The sequence below is a fragment of the Mesoplodon densirostris genome, chromosome 4, assembly GCF_025265405.1.
Source record: "Mesoplodon densirostris isolate mMesDen1 chromosome 4, mMesDen1 primary haplotype, whole genome shotgun sequence".
NCBI lineage: Eukaryota > Metazoa > Chordata > Mammalia > Artiodactyla > Ziphiidae > Mesoplodon > Mesoplodon densirostris.
The window spans coordinates 78,916,807-78,934,756 of record NC_082664.1 but is presented as its reverse complement, the minus strand read 5'-3'; the positions used below and the strand labels follow the sequence as shown (position 1 = coordinate 78,934,756).

Sequence of the window (17,950 nt, the reverse complement as noted above, 5' to 3'; positions counted from 1 at the left end):
TAGAGGAAAAGATGACAGGCTGGCTGCAAAACATAAAACCTACATGCCAAAAAAAATTCTATAAACAAAATTAAAAGCTCACTAAAAACTGGGAAATGTATTTGGAGTATATATCACCAAGAGTTAATAAACTTCAGATGTGCAAATCACTCACCGATTAATTTTTTAAAAGATGATCACACAACAGAAAAATGGAGGAAGAACATGGATTGAAAATATATAAACTGTGAGATAAAAGCAGTCCTTCTGTGTGGAAAAACAAAGTTCAACCTCACCAATTAAATGCAAATTAAAGCAACAGAGGGCTTCCCTGGTGATGCAGTGGTTAAGAATCCGCCTGCAAATGCAGGGGACGTGGATTCGAGCCCTGGTCAAGGAAGATCCTACATGCCACGGAGCAACAAAGCCTGTGCAACACAATGACTGAGCCTGCACTCTAGAGCCCACAAGCCACAACTACTGATCCCACGCTCCACAGCTACTGAAGCCCACGCACCCGAGAGCCCATGCTCCACAACAAGAGAAGCCACTGCAATGAGAGACCCACACACCGCAACGAAGAGTAGCCCCAGCTCGCCGCAGCTAGAGAAAGCCTGCACACAGCAATGAAGACCCAACACAGCCAAAAATAGATAAATCAAATAAATTAATTTTAAAAAAAGATTAGGGCTGTTTAAAAAAAATGAAAAATAAATAAATTAAAGCAACAGAGATATGACATTTTTCACCCATTAAATTGGAAACTATTTGAAAATATGTTAACTCTCACTACCGTAATGGAGATGGCAAAGTAATACATACTCTTGTATAAATTTGGTATTAAAGCAAATAGTTGTGAGCTTTCTGGAGGGCAGTCTGGTGATTAATATCAAAAGCCATTAAAATGGCAGTTCCAGTTGGAAATTACTGGGTGGTGCATGCCAACGTGACTGCGCTGGTAGTGAGAGGTGTTTGGGTCATGCAGAGGCCTGTGGACTTTGCAACGGTCCCACAGAGACTTTGATGTAAGAAGCGGCCATGCATCTGGGAGGGTCTTGGTGCTCCGGCCGGGTGTCAGGCCTGAGCTGCCGAGGTGGGAGAGCTGAGTCCAGGACGTTGGATGACCAGAGACCTCCTGGCCCCATGCAATATTAATCAGCAAGAGTTCTCCCAAAGATCTCCATCTTAACACTAAGACCCAGGTCCACCCAACGGGCAGTAAGCTTCAGTGCTGAATGCTCCATGCCAAACAACTAGCAAGACAGGAACACAACCCCACCCATTAGCAGAAAGGCTGCCTAAAGTTATACTAAGATCACAGACACCCCAGAACACACCACCAGACGTGGCCCTGCCTGCCAGAGGGACAAGATCCAGCCCCACCCACCGGAACACAGGCACCAGTCCCCCTCTGCCAGGAAGCCTACACAAACCACTAAACCAACCTCACCAACTGGGGCAGACACCAGAAATAAGAGGAGCTACGAACCTGCAGGCTGGGAAAAGGAGAACTCAAACACAGTAAGTTAAACAAAATGAGAAAACAGAGGAATATGCAGCAAGTGAAGGAGGAAGGTTTTTACCCACCAGACCAAACAAATGAAGAGGAAATAGGCAGTCTACCTGAAAAAGACTTCAGAGTAATGACAGGAAAGATGATCCAAAATCTCAGAAATAGAATGAAGAAAATACAAGAAACGTTTAACATGGACCTAGAAGAACTAAAGAGCAAACAAATGATGAATAACACAATAAATGAAATTAAAAATACTCTAGAAGGAATCAGTAGCAGAATAACTGAGGCAGAAAAACAGATAAGTGACCTGGAAGATAGAATAGTGGAAATAACTGCTGCAGAGCAGAATAAAGAAAAAAGAATGAAAAGAATCGAGGACAGTTTCAGAGACCTCTGCGATAACATTAAATGTACCAACATTCAAATTCTAGGGGTCCCAGAAGAAGAAGAGAAAAACAAAGGGTCTGAGAAAATATTGGAAGAGATTATAGTTGAAAACTTCCCTAGCATGGGAAAGGAAATAGTCAATCAAGTCCAGGAAGCGCAGAGAGTCCCATACAGTATAACTCCAAGGAGAAACATGCCAGGACACATATTAATCAAACTATCAAAAAATAAATACAAAGAAAAAATACTAAAAGCATCCAGGGAAAGCAACAAATAACAGACAAGAGAATCCCCATAAGGTTAACAGCTGACCTTTCAGCAGAAACTCTGCAAGCCAGAAGGGAGTGGCAGGACATATTTAAAGTGATGAAAGGAAAAAACCTACAACCAAGATTACTCTAACCAGCAAGGATCTCACTCAGATGTAATGGAGAAATTAAAACCTTTACAGACAAGCAAAAGTTAAGAGAATTCAGTACCACCAAACCAGCTTTACAACAAATGCTAAGGGAACTTCTCTAGGCAGGAAAAACGAGAAGGAAAAGACCTACAAAAACAAATACAAAACAATTAAGAAAATGGTAATAGGAACATACATATTGATAATTACCTTAAATGTAAATGGATTAAATGCTCCAACCAAAAGACAGAGACTGGCTGAATGGATGCAAAAATAAGACCTGTATATATACTGTCTACAGGAGACCTAGGGACACATACAGAGTGTCCCTAGGAAGTGAGAGGATGGAAAAAGACATTCCATGCAAATGGAAATCAAAAGAAAGCTGGAGTAGCAATTCTCACGTCACACAAAATAGACTTTAAAGTAAAGACCATTACAAGAGACAAAGAAGGACACTACATAATGATCAAGGGATCAATACAAGAAGAAGATATAACAGTTATAAATTCTTATGCACCCAACATAGGAGCACCGAAATACATAAGGCAAATGCTAACAACCATGAAAAGGGAGATCAACAATAATACAATAATAGAAGGGGACTTTAACACCCCACTTACACCAATGGACAGATCTAAACAGGAAATAAATAAGGAAACACAAGTTTTAAATGACACACAGACCAGATAGATTTAATTGATATTTATAGAACATTTTACCCAAAAGTGACAGAATACACTTTCTTCTCAAGTGCCCGTGGAACATTCTCCAGGATAGATCATATCTTGGGTCACAGATCAAGCCTAGGTAAATTTAAGAAATTGAAATCATATCAAGTATCTTATCTGACCACAACGCTATGAGACTAGATGTCAATTACAGGGAAAAAAAACTGTAAAAAATACAAACACATGGAGGCTAAAAATATACTACTAAATAACCAAGAGATCACTGAAGAAATAAAAAAAAATACCTAGCAACAATAACAATGAAAACACAATGATCCAAAACCTATGGGGTGCAGCAACAGCAGTTCTAAGAGGGAAGTTTATAGCAATACAATCCCACCTCAAGAAAGAAGAAAAATCTCAAATAAGCAACCTAAACTTACACCTAAAGCAATAAGAGAAAGAAGAAGAAAAAAAAACAACAAAAAACCCCAAAGATAGTAGAAGGAAAGAAATCATAAAGATCAGATCAAAAATAAATGAAAAAGAAATGAAGGAAACAATAGCAAAGATCAACAAAACTAAAAGCTAGTTCTTTGAGAAGATAAACAATTGATAAACCATTAGCCAGACTCATCAAGAAAAAAAGGGAGAAGACTCAAATCAACAGAATTAGAAATGAAAAAGGAGAAGTAACAGGTGACACTGCAGAAATACAAAGGATCATGAGACGTTACTACAAGCAACTATATGCCAATAAAATGGACAACTGGGAAGAAATAGACAAGTTCTTCGAAAAGTACAATTTTCCAAGACGGAACCAGGAAGAAATAGAAAACATGAACAGACCAATCACAAGCACTGAAATTGAAACTGTGATTAAAAATCTTCCAACTAAAAAAAGCCGAGGACCAGGAAGCTTCACAGGTGAATTCGATCAAACATTTAGAGAAGAGCTAACACCTATCCTTCTCAAACTCTTCCAAAATATAGCAGAGGGAGGAACACTCCCAATCTCATTCTATGAGGTCACCATCACCCTGATACCAAAACTAGACAAAGATGTCACAAAAAGAGAAAACTACAGGCCAATACACTGATGAACATAGATGCAAAATTCCTCAACAAAATACTAGCAAACAGAATCCAACAGCACATTAAAAGGATCATGCACCATAATCAAATGGGATTTATCCCAGGAATGCAAGGATTCTTCAGTATATGCAAATCAATCAATGTGATACTCCATATTAACAAATTGAAGGTTAAAAACCATATGATAATCTCAGTAGATGCAGAAAAAGCTTTTGACAGAATTCAAAACGCATTTATGATAAAAACCCTCCAGAAAGTGGGCATAGAGGGAACCTACCTCAACGTGATAAAAGCCATATATGACAAACACAGCCAACAACATTCTCAATAGTGAAAAACTGAAAGCATTTCCTCTAAGATCAGGAACAAGACAAGGGTGCCCACTCTCACCACTGTTACTCAACATAATTTTGAAAGTTTTAGCCACGGCAATCAGAGAAGAAAAAGAAATGAAAGGAATCCAAATTGGAAAAGTAAAACTGTCTCTGTTTGCAGATGACATGATACTATACATAGCAAATCCTAAAAATGCTACCAGAAAACTACTAGACCTAATCAATGAATTTGGTAAAGTAGCAGGATACAAAATTAATGCACAGAAATCTCTTGCATTCCTATACACTAGCAATGAAACAACAGAAAGAGAAATTAAGTAAACACTCCCACTTACCATTGCAACAAACACTCCCATTTACCATTGCAACAATAAAATACCTACAAATAAGCCTACCTGAGGAGACAAAAGACCTGTATTCAGAAAACTATAAGACACTGATGAAACAAATCAAAGATGATACAAACAGATGGAGACATATTCCATGGTCTTGGATTGGAAGAATCAACATTGAGAAAATCACTATAGTACCCAAAGCAATCTACAGATTCAGTGAAATCCCTATCAAACTACCTATGGCATTTTTCACAGAACTAGAATAAAAAATATTACAATTTGTATAGAAACACAAAAGACCCCAAATAGCCAAAGCAATCTTGAGAAAGAAAAACGGAGCTGGAGGAATCAGGCCCCCTGACTTCAGACTATACTACAAAGTTACAGTAATCAAGACAGTATGGTACTGGCACAGAAATAGAAATATAGATCAATGGAACAGGATGGAAAGCCCAGAGGCAAAACCAAACACATATGGTCACATTATCTTTGACAAAGGAGGCAAGAATATACAGTGGAGAAAAGACAGCCTCTTCAATCAGTGGTGCTTGCAAAACTGGACAGCTACATGTAAAAGAATGAAATTAGAACACTTCCTAACACCATACACAAAAATAGACTCAAAATGGATTAAAGACCTAAATGTAAGGCCAGACACTATAAAACTCTTAGAGGAAAACTTAGAGGCAGAACACTCTTTGACATAAATCACAGAAAGATCCTTTTTGACCCACCTCCTAGAGAAATGGAAATAAAATCAAAAATAAATGAATGGGAACTAATGAAACTTAAAAGCTTTTGCACAGTGAAGGAAACCATAAGCAAGACAAAAAGACAACCCTCAGAATGGGAGAAAGTATTTGCAAAAGAAGCAACTGACAAAGGATTAATCTCCAAACTATACAAGCAGCTCATGCAGCTCAATATCAAAAAAACAACCCAGTTCAAAATTAGGAGGAAGACCTAAACAGACATTTCTCCAAAGAAGATATACCGATTGCCAACAAACACATGAAAGAATGCTCAGCATCACTAATCATTAGAGAAATGCAAATCAAAACTACAGTGAGGTATCACCTCACACCAGCCAGAGTGGCCATCATCAAAAAATCTACAAACGATAAATGCTGGAGAGTGTGTGGAGAAAAGGGAACCCTATTGCCTGTTGGTGGGGATGTAAATTGATACAGCCACTATGGAGAACAGTATGGAGGTTCCTTAAAAAACTAAAAATAGAACTACCATATGACCTAGCAATCCCACTTCTGGGCATATACCATGAGAAAATCATAATTCTAAAAGAGACATATACCACAGTGTTCATTGCATCACTATTTACAATAGCCAGGACATGGAAGCAACCTAAGTGTCCATCAACAGATGAATGGGTAAAGAAGATGTGGCACATATATACTATATATTACTCAGCCATAAAAAGAAATGAAATTGAGTTATTTGTAGTGAGGTAGATGGACCTAGAGTCTGTCATACAGAGTGACGTAAGTCAGAAAGAGAAAAACAAATACCCTATGCTAATACATATGTATGGAATCTAAAAAAGAAAAATGGTTCTGAAGAACCTAGGGGCAGGACAGGAATAAAGATGCAGACGTAGAGAACGGACTTCAGGACACGGGTGGCAGGGGGAAGGGGTAGCTGGGACGAAGTGAGAGAGTGACATGGACTAATATATACTCCCAAATATAAAATAGATAGCTAGTGGGAAGCAGCCACATAGCACAGGGAGATCAGCTCAGTGCTTTGTGACCACCTAGAGGGGTGGGATAGGGAGAGTTGGAGGGGGAGGCTCAAGAGGGACGGGATATGGGGATATATGTATACATATAGCTGATTCACTTTGTCGTTGAACAGAAACTAACACAACATTGTAAAGTAATTACACTCCAATAAAGATGTAAAAAAAAAAAATCATAAGGGAAAAAAAAGCCATTAAAATGTTCAAACATTTTGGTCCAGGCATTTCACTTCTCTGCGTTTATCCTAAGAAAATGATCAGAGAAATTCAAACCAACTTTATTTTACAAGGATAAAAAAAATGAAAACAACTTAAATATTTCATAGCAGATCATTAATTTTACATGCATTTTATATAAACTGCTTTCATCCTTATGATGAAATGCAATGCACCTGTTAAAGATCAGGTTAAGAAAATTTTAAAATGCTTGAGATAAATTAAGTGGAAAATTTGAGTTTCAAAAAAGTTTATTTAGAGTGTGATCTCAATCTGCATACATAAAGATATTAACTAAAATATTAACAGTGGCTGTCTGAGTGGGGAGATTGCCGTAAATTTTCTTCTTTAGGTAATCTCCAAGTTTTGTGTAATTAATAAATTACCTTTATAATCAGAAAAAAGTGAAAGCTACTTTTATTTTTTTTTAGCATCTCATAGTTTATGGCTTTATTTCATTAGTGTAGTTTTTCTTTTTATTTATTTATTTATTTTGTGGTACACGGGCCTCTCACTGCTGCGGCCTCTCCTGTTGTGTAGCACAGGCTCTGGACGCGCAGGCTCAGCGGCCATGGCTCACGGGCCCAGCCGCTCCGCGGCATGCGGGATCCTCCCGGACCGGGGCACGAACCCGTGTCCCCTGCATCGGCAGGCGGACTCTCAACCACTGCGCCACCAGGGAAGCCCTAGTGTAGTTTTTACATCTTTGTATTCTCATGACTCATCTCTCCAAAGATCATTTAAAATGCCCTGGATGCATGACTTTTTTCTCAGAATCATGCATTCTTTCTTAAAGACAGGAATTAGAGCCATAGTCACCAAAATAATTATTCTAAAGAAGGAGAGCAGAGACAGTATCTTGGTGATGCAAAGCAATATTGCTGGAATTTTTTCTTTTTCTTTTTCTTATTTGTAGTGGGGTTTTTTTCCCAGTTATTGAGATCTGGTTAATGCATAACACTGTACAGTTTAAGGTATACAACTTAATCATTTGATATATGTATATATTGTGAAATGATCACCACAGTAAGCTTAGTTAACATCTGTCACCTCACATAGTTATGAATTTCTTTTTCTCATGATGAGAACTTTTAAGATCTACTCTCTTAGCAATTTTCAAGTACAGTATTGTTAACTACTGTAGCTATGCTATACATTACATCCCCAGGACTTATTCATCTTATAACTGGAAGTTTGTACCCTTTTTAAAAATTTTTATGTTTTACTTTTTATTGAAGTATAGTTGATTTACAGTGTTTTAGATGTGCAGCAAAGTGATTCAGTTATAGAAAGCTACTTTTAAATGTTGGCCATCTTTACCCCCAAAAAAATAATCATCATCACCATCAAGTTAAATAAAATTTGCAAAGAAATAGTAGGTGTCTGACTAAGATTGGATCTGAGTTCTTGGGGCAGACATTGAGAACCAACCAGCCATTCTTCTTTGTCCCTCAAAGATCAACATGCTTCTTAACTTTCAACTGGGGGAGAACTGCCCGTGCCCAGAAGAGATCCGGGAGGAGCTGTATGACTTCCACGAGGACCTTCTCATTCACTGCGGTGAGCTTCCGAGATAAAAGCTTTATGAAAGACAAGTCTGTTCATGATTCCTTCATTAGAAGCTCAGGGGGGGTTGCGAAGTTAGTTTTCTATTTAAAATTACAATACTAATTGTCCAAGAAATGATTCTCTCCAAAACTACTTGGGTCAGAGAAGATACAGGACATCATCCTGGCATAATACATAACTGAAACTACTACCTAGAAGAAATTTTGCTGAGATCTAAGAGAGAACTGGGTCTCTAAAGAAGGAAAGAAAAGAACTGATCTTTATATAAACCTCACCCAATTTATCTCAGGTTAGATAGTTGGGACTCTGCTCCCAGCTGAGCCAGGATTCTGATCCCCTTTGCTTTTTAGCTTCTGCAATGATATAAGTATGGCCATGTCTGCCCTTAAGGATTCGAAACCAGCCATCCCTGCTTAGATACATATCTGCTCGTTTTACAGTGGCTCTCAGCAATTGTGCTGCTTGTACATGGGTGGATTGAGTACTATGTGGATAAGAGATGACTTTTTCATTTGAAGTAATTCATGGTTAACTCTTTGGACACTCTAGAGCCCATTTTGGGTATGGGTTAGAAAAAGTTAAGTCTTGGGATTGAAATTACTTAACGTTCTTGTATACAAGAAATCATCTTTTTAAACAACTTGCCAAAAGACATGATGTAGATAAATACTTACGGGAGGCTGCCTATAGTATCCTTAGAAAGTTCCAAAGGGTGGAAAGCAGTGTTTCTATGTTCCTTCCATCATCTGGTGGCTTCATGTACTGTTTGAGGTTATCACTCTGTTATGTGACTTGCTTAGGGGTTCCCCTGGAGGAAGAGGAAGAGGAGGAGGAGGACGCCTCCTGGACTGGAAAATTCCGTGCCTTGGTGTATAAAATCAAAGGCTCTTCCAAGCCAGAGAAGAAGCAGCCGACAGGGGAGGAGGAGAGATGCCCTAGTAAGTTCCAGTGCCTTTCAATCACACTGCCCCCAACCTGGAGCTCTTCTAAGACTTAATTAAGATCACGGACTTTCTAAGCAAATTCTGTGGGATAGAGAAGGGCTGCTTAGCTAGCTTCAAGGAAGCGTTCTGTTATAATTTGTAGAACTTATTGCTATGTGTTGGGGGCTATGCTTTTCTTCTGACTTAACGAACTTAATTGGAGACGTCTTTTAGGGATGGATTGCTTGGTGGGTCTGCTCTTGTCTGTCTACTTTTAAATGCCTGTAAACAGATTTCTGTTCTTTCTTTTATGTTTTCCTAATCTTCCCCTTCTAACCACTGTTGTTTCTGTCACTTTTGTTTGTGGTTCCTTAGCGTTGAAAATTGCCCCAGCAAGGAAATAACGTAATAATAATAAGGCAGAAGTAAAGGGAATAGGTTGTGGGGTTTGGAGGGGGGGTGGTTTTTGGCTATGATTTTCCTAATATAACATCCCAGAGGAATTGGACCTTCTGTTTTTCAACATTCACAAACCTTGTTCAAATCATTTCTCTAATCCTTATAGTACACATGACTCCTACCATTTCGACCCATGTTGAAACAAGATCATAATTTGTTCTGCAAGGCAGTTGACTGTCCCTTACCATTACCATTTCAAGAGGAAGTTTGTCTGCATATTATAATCAGTCTGCTCCATAGTACCAAATCCTGCAAATACTTCACTGTCTAAAGAAGAAGGAATTTCCCAGGTTTAATATAGTTGCCTTTTATCTTATTCCCTGTTCCTATCCATCTTAGAACATGCTTTCAAATTATAGACTAGAGCAATAGACTGTCAAGATGTGATCAGTTTGTTTGAAAACACTGCTTTGGGGTTCATACATCTTATTGCCGTTTCTATTGACCTTCCATCTTTGTCAGACTATCTCTGAAGGGAAAGAATCCTCCGCACTTACCAGCAGAAGTGTAGAAGCCTCTGGAAGAGTGTCTGGGGTACTTGGCAGCAGTTGTACTGGCAACCCTTGGTTGGTCCTATTTGTCACCATGGCGGGGGGGTCTTTGGTGAGGACAGGCCAGCATGATTCAAAGGTCCAAAAAAGTGAGTTTAGACTCCCTTTGTGGTACTGCCAAAGCAGAACTAAAAATAGGCTGAGCTGACCCATATTCCCTGTGGAGAGTCAGTTTTGAAAGTGGTTGCTTCTTTCTAACACAATATGTCACAACCAGGGGGTCCTCCAAGGTAACCGCTTCATGTTAGGTAAATGGAGTCACTTAGATTAAGTCACCTAGCTCTGTGAAGTCTCCCTAACTCTAAGAATGGTGTCCAGGCTCTAAGGACTGCAATCTTTAGCATTGCTACCCTGGGCCTCAGGCAGAAAGATTATGTTCTGTCTGTTCTGGCAGGATGTGCAAACCTGAAAGGCTACCCCAGCATGAGACTCCATGGTGCACCCCATGCTGCTTCCATTCCACAAGCAGAATTCTGAGAGGTTCAAGCTTTGTGTCATAAGTCTTCTTTCCTGCAGTCTCAGAAGTAGAAATAGAAGGTGGCCAAGCATGTCTGGTTGTCAGCATATGGGTTCCCTGCCAGATGTTCCAGGGACATAAAGCTCCTCACTCAGGGCTGACATTTTAAGAGAAAATCTTGGGGATGGTTTAACTGCCATACCCCCCAAGACTGTTTTTCACTTGACTGAATAGAAATGATGTTTCTGAATGCGTAGCCAGTTGCCATAAAGGTTTCTTTTTTTTTTTTTTACATCTTTATTGGAGTATAATTGCTTTACAATGGTGTGTTAGTTTCTGCTTTATAACAAAGTGAATCAGTTATACATATACATATGTTCCCATATCTCTTCCCTCTTGTGTCTCCCTCCCTCCCACCCTCCCTATCCCACCCCTCTAGGTGGTCACAAAGCACCGAGCTGATCTCCCTGTGCTATGCGGCTGCTTCCCACTAGCTATCTGTTTTACATTTGGTAGTGTATATATGTCCATGCCTCTCTCTCGCTTTGTCACAGCTTACCCTTCCCCCTCCCCATATCCTCAAGTCCATTCTCTAGTAGGTCTGTGTCTTTATTCCTGTCTTACCCCTACATTCTTCATGACATTTTTTTTTCCTTAAATTCCATATATATGTGTTAGCATACAGTATTTGTCTTTCTCTTTCTGACTTACTTCACTCTGTATGACAGACTCTAGGTCCATCCACCTCATTACAAATAGCTCAATTTCGTTTCTTTTATGGCTGAGTAATAATCCATTGTATATATGTGCCACATCTTCTTTATCCGTTCATCTGATGATGGACACTTAGGTTGTTTCCATCTCCTGGCTAATGTAAATAGAGCTGCAATGAACATTTTGGTACATGACTCTTTTTGAATTATGGTTTTCTCATGGTATATGCCCAGGAGTGGGATTGCTGGGTCATATGGTAGTTCTGTTTGTAGTTTTTTAAGGAACCTCCATACTGTTCTCCATAGTGGCTGTACCAATTCACATTCCCACCAGCAGTGCAAGAGTGTTCCTTTTTCTCCACACCCTCTCCAACATTTATTGTTTCTAGATTTTTTGATGATGGCCATTCTGACCGGTGTGAGATGATATCTCATTGTAGTTTTGATTTGCATTTCTCTAATGATTAATGATGTTGAGCATTCTTTCATGTGTTTGTTGGCAGTCTGTATATCTTCTTTGGAGAAATGTCTATTTAAGTCTTCTGCCCATTTTTGGATTGGGCTGTTTGTTTTTTTGTTATTGAGCTGCATGCGCTGCTTATAAATTTTGGAGATTAATCCTTTGTCAGTTGCTTCATTTGCACATATTTTCTCCCATTCTGAGGGTTGTCTTTTGGTTTTGTTTATGGTTTCCTTTGCTGTGCAAAAGCTTTGAAGTTTCATTAGGTCCCATTTGTTTCTAATCCTTTAAAATATTGGTAACTTTGCTCATGTTATTGCTTATGATTTCTCTTACCCTTGCATTTGATAAAATATTAAAAGTTTAGATAATGAGAATTGCATGCTATAGAGAACTGACAGTTTACCAAATACTTCATATATATTAGTTTACTGCTGTTAGTTTTTTTTCACTCCTCCATTGTGTAGGTGATGAACATAGGACTCGGAAGAGTTAAGGGATACTTGTTCATTCACTAATTCTTTCCACCCTTACCTGGTTCCAGAAGAATTTCCAGATCTAGAATGTCAACAAGATGAGTAGAGCTGTGACTTGATTGGTCTTCTGACTCTGATTCCACGCTGTTTCCATTGTCCCATGACACGACATTTGCCAAAGAATTTTTCAGCATATGTATCCGTGAGCCCTCAAGCCACATATTATACATATTATCAATACATACAGAATGGCTTCTTACAAGCTTCATCTTTTTATCTTGCTTACTGCATCTGTGAGGTAACTCACTCCTGTGACTCATTGTTATGCGTAGGAATCTGAACCCAACAGAAGTCAAAATTTTAACATCAAAAAGTTAACCCAGGGCTTCCCTGGTGGCGCAGTGGTTGAGAGTCCGCCTGCCGATGCAGGGGACACGGGTTCGTGCCCCGGTCCGGGAAGATCCCATATGCCGCGGAGCGGCTGGGCTCATGAGCCATGGCTGCTGAGCCTGCGTGTCCGGAGCCTGTGCTCCACAACGGGAGAGGCCACAACAGTGAGAGGCCCGCGTACCGCAAAAAAAAAAAAAAAAAAAAAAAAAAAAAGTTAACCCAGCCAAAGATCTGGACTCAGGGTTTTCAGGGCAGGTGGTGCAACTTGTCCTCTACGAGCAGTTGGTGTTGGCCAGATAAACTGCAGGGGACCTCAGCTTTTAGGAAAGAGAAAGCAAGTGTCCTGAAACCCATAAGAATCCTGCTAACTGGTTCAGGGTTACAGGGATTTGCCCAAACTAATTCCAAGTCATATTGTGATGGAAGTTTTTGCAATCTGATCAAAAGATTATATGATAGTGAAGAGGTTAAAAAAAAAAAAAAAACTTCTAACAGTAGCAGCCCACCATACTGTCACATTTCTTTTTTAATATCCCTATCCATCACATGCCCTAGAAAATCTTTTGCCTGTTCGTTGGAGGCCAGTGCTTCTCGCACACTACAATTTTAGTAGGGTTTCCTTGAATATAAATCTGTAGCCCCTGAGTTATCCCTCCAGAAGAGGCCAACCAGCTCTTTCTGCTAAATTCTAAATTTAGCAAAATAAAAATCACCTGTCACTTCACAGCTCAAAGTTGGTGCCTTCCTGACCTCTGTCATTCTCTGAGCGCTTTCTCCGTGGCAGGTTTCTTCATAATCTCTCTGCAAAGAAAGCTGCTACCTGTATCAGCTCTCACCCAGTCACTGAATAACCTGAGCCCTAGACCAAAATTCACCCCCCACCTAAATGCTGCAGCCTTTTCTCATGCTGAGGAGGGGGAAAAAGTCTACTGATCACTACCAAAATAAGTCTTGGGCCCCAACACAAATACTCACACACAAAGTAAGATAACTTAGCAGTAGGTATATCTGTGGCACTCAGGCAGTATTTCTAGGCCTCTTTAGATTCTCTCCAAACAGCTTCTCCCTGAGACATACACACACAGATACCTCCTCCATGTTGTCTTTTTTTCAATCTCCTCCTCCATCACCCTGCCCCGCCACATTGTGGAATTTCTAACAGGGCATGTGTAACTTTCCACCTCAGGTGGAGTATCTGTATACCTGTTTATTTTCTTACTGGGACTTAGTACTGGGACCACACCTTACTTGTTTCCACATTCAGCTCATCGGCACAAATCTTTTTGACTTCCAATGCATGTTAGTCATTTGAGGCTTAAAAAGATGAAGAAAACAGGGACCTCACAGACAAAGGAGTGAATATGTGTGGACAGGCAACTCGATAAAACATGAGGTCAGATGTGCTACAGTAGAAGTACAGATAAAGGACAGTAGGTGACCAGAGGAGGGGGATTGGAAAAGTGTCCATAAAGAACATAGATGGGTAGATGTATAAGGGAGAGTTATTTTTGGTGAAAGGAGCTACTTCAACAAAGCCCAGAGGCAAAAAAGAATTCATATTCCAAGAGTGGCAAGGAGTTGAGATTGGCTGAATTATAAGAGTAGAATAAGGAAGAGTGGAAAGGTAGGGTGGTGTTAGAGCAGAGTGTCTTGAAAAATCCAGCAGTTAAACTGTATTCAGTCTTGGAGTGTGACATGTTACTGTTCCTGTGTATTTTATACTACTTGGCCTTACAGCTGCTGGGGGGAGGCGTTGACATTTACATGGTACCCACTGTGTCCTGAGCATTGTCTTAAGCACTCTGTAAGTATTACCTCATTTAATTCTCACAACGAAAATATGCAGTTGACGGTATTATTCCTGTTTACAGTTGAAGAAACTGAAGTAGAGACAGATTAAATAACTTTCCAGAGTCACACAGGGGTGGCATAAAAATTCAAAACTTTGTCCACCTGAGTCTAATTCCCATCCATATTATTTATATAATAACATTATAGCAATGACTATGAAAGGTTCTTGAGGACTAAATTATTCTTTTATTCAGTAATAGTGAGGTAGGGACTTCCCTGGTGGTCCAGTGGTTAGGACTCCATGCTTCCACTGCCGGGGACCCGGGTTCAGTCCCTGGTCGGGGAACTAAGATGCCGCAAGCTGTGCAGCGTGGTACACACACACACACACACACACACACACACACACACACACACACACACACACTTTTTAAAAAATAATGAGGTAGTTATTTTTTTATTTTATTTTTTTTGCGATACACGGGCCTCTCACTGTTGTGGCCTCTCCCGTTGCAGAGCATAGGCTCCGGATGCGCAGGCTCGGCGGCCATGGCTCACGGGCCCAGCCGCTCCGCGGCATGTGGGATCCTCCCGGACCGGGGCATGAACCCGCGTCCCCCGCATCGGCAGGCGGACTCCCAACCACTGCGCCACCAGGGAAGCCCCTGAGGTAGTTATGAGCACAGGACTCTGGAGTTAGGCTGCCTGGTCTTAAATTCTTGCTCTGCCACTCTCACTGTGAGAGTGAACATGTGACCATGTCTCTGTGCCTCAGTTTTCTCATTGTTACAATGGACATAGTGTTAATGCTTCCCTCGTTTGGTTGATGCGATGATTAAATTAGTTAATATATGCAAAGTGCTTTAAAGTGTGCCTGGCACAGAGTGAGCACTAATTTCAAACATTTTTTGGCTATTAAAATGTTTGTTGATCACCTGCCATATCTCAGACACTGTATTTAGCACCGGTCAATCTATTTTAGCAAGATAACCATCCAAAGGACTGCAGCGGGGATACATTGGAGGTATGGGGGCCCATTGGGACATCACTGCAGTGCCCTAGATGAGAAGTTCTGAGGACTTAAATAAGGGTGGTGTGGTAGGCAGGATAGTGATCCCACAGATGTCCATATCCCTGGAACCTATATATATGTTAAATGACAAAGGGAAATTTAATTTTCCCTTTGTCAAAAGGAATTAAGGCTGCTTATCAGCTGGCCTTAAAGTAGGGAAATCTCCTGGATTTCTGGAGTGGACCCAAAGTAATCACAAGGGTCCTTAAAAGTGAAAGAAAGTTTAGAAAGAGAGTTAGAGGGTTGGGGACATGAGAAGGGCCTGGCTCAAGTCTCCTGGTGGAAGAGCCCATGAGCCAAGGAATGCCAGAAGCCTCTAGAAGCTAGAAAAAGCAAGGAAATGGATTCTCCCTTAGGGCCTTCAGAAAGAAATGCACCCTTCCACACCATGATTTTAGCCCAGTCTGGGTTTACCCATATCTGGGTCAGACTTCTCATCTCTAAAACAGTTAAGATAGTAAATTGGTATTGTTTTGCCACCAAGTTTGTGCTGATTTGTCACAGCAGGAAAAAAAAAATTTAGTACAGGTGTTAACAGCAAGAAGTGATCTCAAGGGGTCAGACACGTTCTAAAAGTAGGGTTGGCATATCTTGGCCACCAGTTGGAAATAGGAGGAAGAGGAAGGGGTTACAGATGGTCTTTGCATTGCTGATGGGACAGGATGGCTGAGTGTGTTAACAGACATGGGGGTGGGGGGAGGCAGACCTTAACTTTTATTTAGCTCCATAGGAGACACAAGAAGATTTTCCACACCTGGTCCCAATCTACTGGCTAGCCCTGCATGGCCGATGAAACAGGCATTGTGAGTCCTAGCTTAGAGATGAGGAAGTGGAGAATCCGAGGCATTCGGTGACTTGCCCGCCGATAGATGGCAGAGCGGGGTTGGAGCTCACTGTGATCATGCACTGGCTCCTAGTCCAGAGCGCCACAGAGATCCATGCATAACAGGTGTTCTGCCTCTGTTTGATCAGTCGATATGAGGCCCACCCTCGGAGTAGCTTGCATTCTTGTGATGGAGAAGAGAGTCTGTCAGGAGAGGGAAAAACTACCATCGACTGAGCACCAGCTGTGTGCCAGGTTCTGTGCTAGAACCTGAGTTTTACCTCATCTGAGTTTATCCCACAGCAAACAGCCAGATATAGTGGCAACCAGATTCCCACTTTGTACACTAGGCAGCTAAGCCTGAGAGAAGCCAAATAATTTGGACAAGGTTCTTGCAACATGTGAAAAAGAGGCCAAGATGGGAATCAAGCTCTGCATCCAGGGCAGGGACCCTGCTCTTTCAGAACTGTGCAGGGATGCTGGGCGAGGGCAGGAGGGAGAGAAGGGGAGGCCAGGAAAGCACAGACATCAAGGATGAATGGCTGGGAGTTTGCCTCACCGTCAGTTTATTCTCCACAGTGAATAAGACATAAAAACTAAAATGAAAGCAATTTGAGTGCTTTCCCAACAGAGTAAAGACAGACACCTCAGGTCCCTGAGTCCTTTGCTGTCCCATCTGTGCTTCATCTTCATTTCAGAGATTTCCCTCCCTAACACATCAGCAAACATCATCTGTTCTCTCTGTTCTCTTTACCCTGTTGTCATCATCGGTCATTTAATCGCCTGAGTGTTTTTGAGAAAGTGATTATGAGGCTGGTTGACTATTTTAGAAACAACAGGCTAATTATCTCCATATGATGGATGAGACCTCAGGAGGTCTGCAGAGATGGGCTGGCAGAACCAGCACCGTGAGCCCCACTGGTGCTTTGCGGGGCTGCCTCTAACGGGAGGGTGTGGCCAGCCAGCTGGGGAAACGGTCCTGGGGATGAAGTTGTCTGCTTCACAAGTGGGGATGCTCTGGCCAAGGTAGAAAACCACTGAGGGAGGGAAACAGATTTAGCAGAAATAGCCAACCTCCACGAGACTGTCCCCATATGGCGTGCCCTGAGAGCCAAGGTCCAGGGCAGCCAGGCCAGCGAGACTGGGCAGTTTGTAGGGTCCAGTTGTGCAGAGGTGAGAGGCTCCGTCTCCTGTCCAGCACTCACTCCCCCACTGCCTCAGCAGACCCGCTATTTACAAGATCCTTGGTGCGTTTATTAAATTGAAGTGCTTCTTTGCCAACATAAAAAATAAAGTGAGGGGCTTCCCTGGTGGCGCAGTGGTTGAGAGTCCGCCTGGCGATGCAGGGGACGCGGGTTCGTGCCCCAGTCCGGGAAGATCCCACATGCCATGGAGCGGCTGGGCCCGTGAGCCATGGCCGTTGAGCCTGCGCGTCCGGAGCCTGTGCTCCGCAACGGGAGAGGCCACAACAGTGAGAGGCCCGTGTACCCCCAAAAAAATAAAAAATAAAGTGAGGATTAGTCTAACAACGGCCATCCGTGTTGGAGAAACTCAGTTCCTGCCGCATCTGTCCTTT

At 41.4% G+C, this 17,950-nt stretch overlaps 1 protein-coding gene across 1 annotated transcript in view; it reads left to right on the top strand.

Moving 5' to 3' along the window:
• The window catches only part of RYR3 (ryanodine receptor 3), a 371,986-nt gene that overhangs the window by 192,677 nt on the left and 161,359 nt on the right, over positions 1 to 17,950 (top strand). Inside the window, exons 37-38 of the mRNA XM_060096078.1 lie at positions 8,148 to 8,250; positions 9,060 to 9,197. Coding sequence (XP_059952061.1) covers positions 8,148 to 8,250; positions 9,060 to 9,197 — 241 coding nt within the window. The remainder of the gene's footprint in view (positions 1 to 8,147; positions 8,251 to 9,059; positions 9,198 to 17,950) is intronic.